General features: G+C 28.4%; 1 protein-coding gene across 1 annotated transcript; it reads right to left on the bottom strand.

Annotated features, from left to right (window-relative positions):
- Window positions 1–6,841: 6,841 nt before the first annotated feature.
- On the bottom strand, window positions 6,842–8,505 carry LOC111283613 (putative transcription factor bHLH086). Its single transcript, XM_022872175.2, has 5 exons — window positions 7,833–8,505; window positions 7,642–7,743; window positions 7,468–7,533; window positions 7,310–7,375; window positions 6,842–7,212 (listed from the first exon to the last, which is right to left on the bottom strand). The coding sequence occupies exons 1-5, from the start codon at window positions 8,454–8,456 to the stop codon at window positions 7,069–7,071; spliced, it is 1,002 nt and encodes a 333-aa protein (XP_022727910.2). The 5' UTR covers window positions 8,457–8,505; the 3' UTR covers window positions 6,842–7,068.
- Between the last annotated feature and the right edge of the window lie 1,525 nt (window positions 8,506–10,030).

The raw sequence follows: 10,030 nt of genomic DNA, 5'->3' as shown, positions 1-10,030 counted from the left end.
ATTTTAATTTTTAAATTTGTGGATCTTTTTAAAAATATTTTTAAATCTATATAATTTGTGATCCGCACCCAAAAAATAATTAATTATGTCACCTGAGCACCACATGCCATAAATCTCAATCTAAAAAAATCAAACGTCCTCACATTATTTTAGCACGTGAGCATTCAAGTGCCATTCATATGGATGTTTATTTAAATGAAATATTTAAATCAGTTTGTTAAACTTATTTAAATTTGGCATGAATGATAATTTAATGAACTCGATTAGTTTAATAGTTTTGATTGCTATTTAACTTTTAGTCTAACTTAATAGTTTTATATTTCATATATAAAATTTTGCCAATAAATTAAAAACAAAATAAAGAGAAGAAACCGACAAACCTCAGGCAGAGGCTCTTTGAAAATAAAGCGAAGGTGGTTCTTTTTTCCTTTGTCTTGCTGTTGGTTGATTTTCTTTTTCTTTGGAGTTACAATATTTTTCTTGTGAGAAATTAAATATTCATTTTACGATAAATCTTTGACTTCTAAAACTTAAAAATTACCCCATAGGTGGCCTTATTTTTTTATATTTAGATTTTTTTTCCACAAAATAGAAGATAAAAATGATAGGATTCGAATTCCTATCTTATATGTTTTGTAAAATTTTTTTAATTACTAAATCCAGAAGCTAAATACTATATATACAAATATGAGGAAACATTTACTTATATTAGTGTAATTTTTATTTTTTTAATTTTTTGATCAAAATTATATCCATTACTCATTTGAATTAAAATAATATTTTTAAATTTAATAATTTTAATCAAAATTCTAAATAAAATATAAAATTTATATTAATATAAATGAATTTCTCCTCTCATATATATATATATATATGTATATATATATTTCACTTTACTATCGCTGTTCCATTTAAAAAAGAATAGAGGCTCGAGATTTGACTTATATTTCTTTTTAGATTTAATCAAATTAATGTATTGAACAGATAATGTCTCTTTTTTGTTTTTCATTTTCAAATTTTAATGTATTTGCGCCATTAAATTTTTGCTTTTCACAGATTTTTGGGTAATTATGAAGTCATTAATAAGGGTTTATTTATATGAAAATTTTTGAAAATTCGAAAAATTTCTAAAATGCTAAAATTTTGAAATGTATCAATTTAAAATAATAAAATTTGTTTTTGCATTGTTTGGATAATTATTTTTAGAAGAAAAAAATTTAAATCTTAGAATTTGATGAGATTAAAAAAATTATAACAAATATATAATGATATTAGAGATAGATAAAAGTAAAATACTATATATATATATATATATGTAATATGGGTGTAATTAGAATTATAAAAATGTATAAATATTACTAATAATATAAAAATTTTAAAAATAAATTTTATAATGAGTTTTTGCAATTAAAATTGAAAAAACAAAAGTTACTTAAAAAAAATAAATGTTTACTTCTCATTATAAAAACAAAAAATTTCACATATTTTATCTCTTTAGGTGAATTTAGAAAAAATAATTTGAGTTTTCCAAAATTTTCATTCAAATTTCAAAAATTTTGACAAATCTAATTTCCATTTTTTGTTTTGCCAAACAAAGAATTTTTATTTTAAAATTTTAAAAATCTTTCTACAAATAAAATATTTTCTTAAAATCTTTCATCCAAATGCATCCTAAGTACTCTTGCTCTTAAGCATGCCTTGTAAGAAAAGTTAAAGTCTAAATGTGATCTCTATACTATCCCAATTTTATTGTTTTAGTCCTTTTTCTTTTATTAAAAGGAAATTTAGAAATGATTGATAACACTATTAAGATTTTATCTTTAATTTGAATAACATAAAATTTTGAGTGATTATTTGGCTTGTTGAGGTGGATTGATTTTTTGGTTACGTAATAATATCAATTAAAGATCCCATATTTTATTTTAATTAAATAATAATTATGATTTTCTAAATTCTAAAAAAAATAGTTTTTTAGTATTTTTAGTAAAAATAAAATGTTTTCTGTAATAACGCTTGTCACATGGTAAAAAATTCAAATTAATATATTATATCATCATCCAAAATTTTTCTATAATCAAATTTAACTACAGAAGTTTAACACCTTATCAATTATCCTTGAATGATTTTTTTTTTTTTTATAAAAGTATAGAAATTAAATTTATTAAAATTAGTATACATGGACCAAAGGCGCGTATGGAAAAGGGGTTAAATTCGGACTTTGGCCTATAAGAATTTATATGGATTCATATGCACGCTCTAGTGGATTTAAATTGGAACAAGTGGCAAGGTTTTCAGATTAAATATAATACTAAAATTAATTAAAATTTTGCTCATGTCGTCAATAACAAAAGAAATTAAAATTTTCAAACATGAAATTGAATTGTAATCGATTGAATGCAGTATATTGCCCTGCCATGTCAGGGATGCCGAGAATGCCGACAAAATATACATTAGATGAAACATAAATAAGCAAAATTCTCACTTTTTTTTTTATCAAGATGTTTTCCTTTTCGGTGGAAATTGGAATTGGATATATCATTATAATTTTGAATATCACATCTTCAACTCCCTGCATGCAGCTGAATACCACTCAATTTGGTGTAAAGGAAAAGAGAGAGGAAAATGAGTTTAATTACAAAATAATTGAACTCACGCTAATTATCACCAAATTAGCCACGAAACTTTGGAAAAGTTATCCATTTTGATGTAACAAATTATAATTGAAGAATGTTTGATTATGTTTATAGGAAAGATAAAAGGAAAGAAGGATTAATAATGTTTGAATTAGACTTTAATTTATGCACCAAAACAAATTAGATTTTTATCATATTGATATGCTAAAATTTTTCAGTTTTGGAGGTTTAAATTTAATTACGTGCTCTGATTTTTTGATTGGTTGGAATGAAAATATTCGGAGGGAAAGAAAAGAAAAGAAAATGTGAATGTTGGGTGTGGAAGTGGGAATATTTATGGATTTACAATATTTAATGAGCTCTAAATGGGCCATAATTAGATAATAGATGACAGCTTTTGGGCTGAATATGGATCATGGAATTTACGACTGCCATTTTTTACCCATGTACACAAAATGGGCTGATAGATCTGTTGACAGTCACAGCAATAATTCGCCCCTCAAGAACAGATCGAGTTATTATCATATACATCAGTGAAAAATTTTCAACTTAAAATTTACTTTTTTTTTTTTGGTATTACATTGATTAGGACATTTAAAATATTATAATTTTTATTTTTTTAGATCTTTAATAACTGTTAATAATGGATTGCTTTTTAATTAATCTGATGCTTTTGTTATTATCACAGTAATATTTTGATACTACCTATAGAATTGTAATCAAGCGAGGCATAGCAATTTTTATATGCAGATAGCTGACAGACACACGATACATTGAGAAATGCTTGTGTTGGAGTGATTATATTATTTTTCACTATGCATATTGCATATAGCATTTTATAAATATTATTATTATTATTATTATTATTATTATTATTATTATTATTATTATTACTACGTTGGAAAGAAGCGAAGAAGAAAGAAATTTCAATCATGGGCATTGGTCAAATGGGAAAAAAAAGGAATTTTGAATGCTTTTTTGGGCCGTTTAATTGGGAGACACATCACTATTTCCTTATTTTAAATACTTGCATGGAATTTCAACTCACATACAATAATAGAAGGGAATAATAATATGATTAATTTTTAAATTATAGTAAAATATTTAAATTTAACTTTTTTTTAATATATTATATGAATTATGAATTTTTTAATCAATATGATACTTAAAAAATTATTTGTAGGTTAAATTTATCATTTGAAATTAATTATGTTAAAGATGAATATTATATTAATTAATAAATTTGTAATTTAGATATCATATTAAAAATTTTTAAAAATTAGATATTATATTTAATATTTTATTATAATTTAGGGCCATTTCATGATATTAACACTAATAGAAATTAATCAAGTGTTCAATTCGATTATTAAAAAGATGCAAATCAAAAAGAAAAAAAAAATCCTTTTTCATTCACAAAATCTTGAAGAAACTAATCTTGTACATAACAAATGTATATACGTAGATTCAACTAAAACTAAAGCAGGAACTATATTATAAACTATAATTATGGCCAATGATTAATTAGTGAATCCTTTCTCTTTCCGATTGGCTAGCAATAAATTTCATAAAATTGTAATAATGTAATTGGCTAAAAGAATCTTTAAAGTTTCAAGTATATAGCCTTAATGGAGGTCGAAAAATCGTAAAATTAAAAAAAATATTTTCATACCTTGATTTATTGAATGTTGAATTTTGATTGAATTGAATTTGGATTTTTATAATAAGTATACTGATTAGAGTAGTTAAATTTGCTATCTATCCCATAAATCTTTTCTTCATTCAACAACCATGTATAATTGATTCTTCATATAATAATTAAATTACTGTATGAATTAGCAGAAAAAAGGGCCAATCTTAAAAGAACAAATTAAAGGATCAAGTTTAACTTCGTAAGTTAAGGACCACTCATGCATGGTTTATACTTATCAGAAGCAAGTGCCAACAGCAATAAATCCTCTAGTTTGCTCGTTGAAACTCCTCTCTAATTGCATCTGAAAGGCAAACATTCTTTTTGCTCACTTAATTTGCAATCAAAATTAAGTTGTCAGTATATATATATAAAAAAAAAAAAGGTGGCCTTGTGATTAAAGGAAACCTTGGGCATGATATTTTCAGGTTTAAGTCTTTTTGCTTGCTTTAGCATCACACAAATAAATGCATTATCAATTAATATTTTGCGACTTGCTTATTGTTATAAATTATCGAAAATCAATATTTAATGAGTATGAAAATCTTAAGTGTTTTAAGGTTATTATATTAAGTAATTTATTTTTTTCAATATGTAATAGAATTTGTAATCTTAACAGTCATTTACCTCATTTAATACCAAGATATTATTATAAATAGTATTTTTAGTAATCTTAGCAGATAAAAAAAAAAAAAAGTAACCTTAAATAGTGTTTCTAGTGCAGTCATTAGCAAAAAAATTCATATATTTATGAAGTCAGATGGTTGTTGAGGAATTGAATGATTAAAATCAAACTTTGTCTCATTTTTTACATAATTAATTCATGAGACCAAATTCCCACATCACACCTTATGGTATTGTTAAACACAGAATAGTTCCCCATACTAGCCTGTTTTCCATGTTCCAAAGCTTGGCAAAACAAATTAAAAAAACAAGCTTTTATTATTGTAAGCTTAATTTGTCTTCAAAGTTGTCAACATGCAAATATCTATCTGATTCCTTAATGTGCCTTCAATTTGGACCATTGAATTCCATTCTTTCAAACTTTGGTTGCAGAACTGTGTGATTTCTGGCATGCATGCGTGTAACTGTGCAAGCAAGCTGGCTGCTAACTTCAACCTTTATATTTCAATTATTTGAGTCATTAATTAAATTGTACTTATATCAAAAGTCCACCCTGCCATTCTCCAATGTCACATGATCTTTAAATTTTCTATTCTATGGTAGTAAAAGTGAATATAAGTTTAGTACTATCTCATTCGCCATTGTCCAGAAATATTAGGGAACCTTCCCCAATCGGAATAATGTCAACCAAGAACCATGCTTCTTTCGTGGAGCTCTAAAATTAGTAGTTTTTTTTTTTTTTTTGTAATACATTCAGAGGTACGTACTCACAAGTTTTGTAATACATTTACGTGTCTTATGCCATTGTATTGAGGGAAAATTTAATTATATCTAGTTTTTTTTTTTTTTTCAATTTGAGCTCTTGTAGATTAATATTTATGCTCCACTTTACCTGGAATTAGCATGTGATTAATTCTTGTTAAAAATCACAAAGTCAGAGAGAAAACCGGCATAGAGCTCATTACTGTTAATTAACAAAGTTAAGACTTCTGGAGGAGATCTTTCTTTTGATTTTCATGCATGAGACATGGATGTCATGTCCAACATTAATGTGTTCCTTTTATGGATACAATGGAACAAAGTCAAAGGATAGTGAGGATTTGAAACTTAAACCTTAATCTCCATTGAAGAGTAACAACCGATGAGCCAAACACAACAAACTGAAAGTCTTGATAATTTGCAAACAATTAATTTAGTACAATATTATGTAGATACAGATCCATTAGGACAATTCTTGCATAATCTTATGAAAGTCTCAGCATGAAGGCATTTGGAATGATAAACATGTAAATAACTTCTTAATTTTCTATATCAGTCCAAAAATTTTAATATCATAATCAGAATGGGGCCAAAGGAAAGTTAAAGAATTTGTATAGCAATTAGTTAGGTAATATTTCACCTCCAACATTGCTGTAATGTAATGCCATTAGTTATCATAGAAAAATACCTCAAAAGCTTCTAGGAATTGAAAAATTGGTGTTAAAAAGATTCTGGAGTAATGGTGCATACAGACAATAACTTGAATCCAATATTTGACATGACCTTGGAACTTAACAAAGGAGAGAAAGATGTGATGTAGTTTTGTTTCAGGGCCCATTGTACAGTATAGATGCACGGGCACCTTTTCCAACTCTGACTTTGTTTTTTCCTAATACTAATTTGGCCAAGCATTTGTCACTAGCTTTACTACTTGTGAACGGTAGGCTGATTAATTCCAAGTTGGTGGCAAGTTTTAAAATTTGTAACAAGCTTGTAATGACTCATTGAAAAGGATAGGTTAAAAAAATTAAAAAAGAAAATATATATTATAATTGTCAGATTTATTTAGATCTAATAGTTAATGAATAGTACAAGCCTGACATGTAAAGGGGAAAAAAACAAATTTGACAGATTCTCTGTGAAATGAAACTAAGATAACGTTGAACATCTTAGTTCAAATTAGATAAAGAAATGAAAATTTCCATTACAATATCTTCGGAAGAAAAAAGAAATATTAATGCTATCTACTCAGATTCTCCTTTTTTGTTACTTTTTTTTTGCCATTCGACATCACTAACATCCAAAACAAAGCTTTTCTTTGCCTGGAAAGTTGTCCTTAAATTATACTGTATTATTCTAAATTTAAGTCTCTTCTCCATAACCATTTACTTTGCCCGAGTTCCTTTCTTTCTGAGATGAGAGTATTGCATCAATGGCTTCTCTTACTTGAGAAATATCAGGAGCTTTCCCACCTTGAACAGGCCAAAATTCATCTGTTGCCAACACCTGCATCATAAATCATAATCCAATTTTAACTGAAATTGCCACTGATCAACTCTATATGATTAATTTAGGTTGATAAGATCAGATGCTGAAATCACACCTTCACTTGCAACTGAAGAAACTTGACATAGCTAACGGCTTTCTCCAGCATGGTAACCAGATCAACCTATGCAGCACAAAGATGAAAGATCATTCCAGCTTTTACCATAAGCAAAGTGCATTTGGAAAAATCACATATAAGTAGTAACAATGTCTCACCTTAGAGCCATTGGGTACCAGTTCTTGTAGTATCTTCAACCTTTCACTGATCCTCTCACGTCGATTCTGGATAGCAAACATTCTCTCAACGTTAATTTTCATTCTTGATTTTTCTTAATTTGGAATCAAACTTTTTCATAATAAAAAACAAGTATGCTTAAGGTGGAAGCAAACCTTGGCTGCAATACTTTGGGGATCCTTTGATGGTCCTGACTTAGTTTTTGCCTTCTTAGCTTCGTTAGTACATTGTTTCTTCAAAGCTTGATTGCTCTCTCCCTATAACCAATTTTATCAGCAGTAAGATCAGTTGCTACTTAAATGATCCGAATATTAATTATGGTTTGATTGGAAAAGAAGAGTAGTACCTTATGAGGACGCTTGAGGCCAGCTGCTTCTGGTGATCCTGACTCCTGGATACTATCTGCAACTAGAGCTGCTTCAGAGTATAACCAATCCCCATAATTTTCTTTTGTAACACTTGTCATGGAATTAAAATTGCTAGCAGTTTCAAAGCAGCTAAAATCTTCCACCAGGCGAGGATCAGTACTGCTCTTTGTATTCATTTGATTCCACTGGTAATTCTGACTCAAATTCCCCTCCCACATTGAGTAATCATCTTTGTAACTAGTAGTTTTCAAGTAAGGGTTCTGCAGAGCCTTCTCATTTTGCTCAAAGCTAAGCAGAGATCCATTGGTCCCATGAATGAAGTTATCATACCCGGGACCCTTGAAGTTTATCAAAGAATGAGCTTCCTCAGGTTGATAGTTCACAGCCCGGAAAAAGAAACCGTCAGAATTCGCACTGCTTGGAGAAGAAAATGAAGAAGAAGTAGACATGCAAAAGTTCTTGACAATCCCACCAGAACTCCTTTTCAAGCTACCTCCTTCTTCAATTGTGTAAGGCTCAGGGGAAGAATCATCCCCAAACAGGTTTCCAGTAGTGAAGGCAGAGGTTTGAACTGAGCAGATAGGGTCCTTGGCAAGTGCCATTGAGAGATCAGTAAATAGAACTAGACTAGAACTATTTGGACTAGTTCAAGCTGATAGCTAGGCATATGCAGAAGACAGCTTCCCTACAAGGCCTATATATGTAGAGATTCAAACTGATACATTAAATATATATTAATAATGATGGGTTTCATTGTATTTTTAAACTAGAAAGAGTAATTAAAATATGGGATTGAAAATACTTTAAAAAAATGTCTCAGTACTGTCGTTTGGAACAAGAAACCTGCATTAACTATTGCTGCTATTGCATAGATGTAATGAACTAGCAAATTATATATATAATAATGTGATTGTATCGGGATTGTTAGCTGGCAGAGGTGAATATATATTGGAAGCTGATAGAAGATTAAAGGAAAACAAATTAAGAAAAAGAATGCGAAAGCTGCATAAGCCTCGGCGGATATTTCGCCATCGCCACGTCTATCAGATTCCTATAGTTTTGTATACAGTTTTTTTTTAACACTTTCTTAGGTGCTTCCTACAACTCCTTCCTCTTCACTTCTGCACGTGGATTTCTACTGTTTTGTTTACAATTTCATGGTTCATGCTGGCTTGTTAAGTTAATCATGGAATGAAGGAAGTCATACATATCTGTTATCCAACTAGCTATCTAGCACTTGGCCCTGTGATTTGCATTGTGGTTCAATTCAATTATCTGGCAAATTTAAAGTATATGGCCATGCATATCTATAGCTGAAGATTTTGTTATTGTACATGTGGAGTTTTCGTAACTGAATCAGCTTGATTACTTGGTTAATTACAAAGGACTGAAAAAGAATATTAATTAGATTCTTAAGACCATACATCAATGAGATTTCTCTGAATAATTATCCGATCTACATAATTATAAAGCTTTAACCATCTAATTGAAAATATATACACCTGAAAAAATAATAAATACAAGATTAGTATAAATCACCTTCATTTGCATAAACCACCTATATATAAAACTATTCAGAACTCTCTAATTAATTTCGATGCTCAATTTCATTATCAAAGTGATAATAGGTCGACCTATAATCATTTCTTTAAAGTCTTGCGTTTATTCATGGGAGAGTAAATTTCAATATTAAATTTCTTAGGGAAAAATTAAATTTCATATCCAATACAAGGCTAAAGTTTTGTACAATTATAATTAAGTTCTTTGCTTCTTTTTTTTTTTTCCCTATGAGGTGGAATACGCGTTTATGGATTAATAGGCAACCACTCCTGCCAATACTTCCAGACTCCCACTGAATTAACTTTAAAGGGCCAAACATAGGAAAAATACAAACAACTAAAATTAACTACTCAAGTCATAACACTTTAATGTGAATGTGATCTATCTCCATTGACTTCAAATTAGTGAAAACGAGTTCTAGAGAATGAGTTTTCAAGTTTAAATCTTGAAATGAAAGAGATGAGATTTATAAATTAAAAAATTACTTATTATTTTTCATTATGTAAATCAAAATCCAATATGAGTCATCGATCATATCTTTAATTGAAGAAAAAAAAAGGTTACAAACATTACAAGCATTCATGCGTTTTGACGGCTATGTTGTCTGTCTAGTTTG

This window comes from Durio zibethinus, chromosome 3 (genome assembly GCF_047325235.1).
Source record: "Durio zibethinus cultivar Kanyao isolate XHJ-2024 chromosome 3, ASM4732523v1, whole genome shotgun sequence".
Lineage (NCBI taxonomy): Eukaryota > Viridiplantae > Streptophyta > Magnoliopsida > Malvales > Malvaceae > Durio > Durio zibethinus.
Note: the sequence above shows the minus strand (reverse complement) of the source record. Positions and strands in the feature narration are given on the sequence as shown.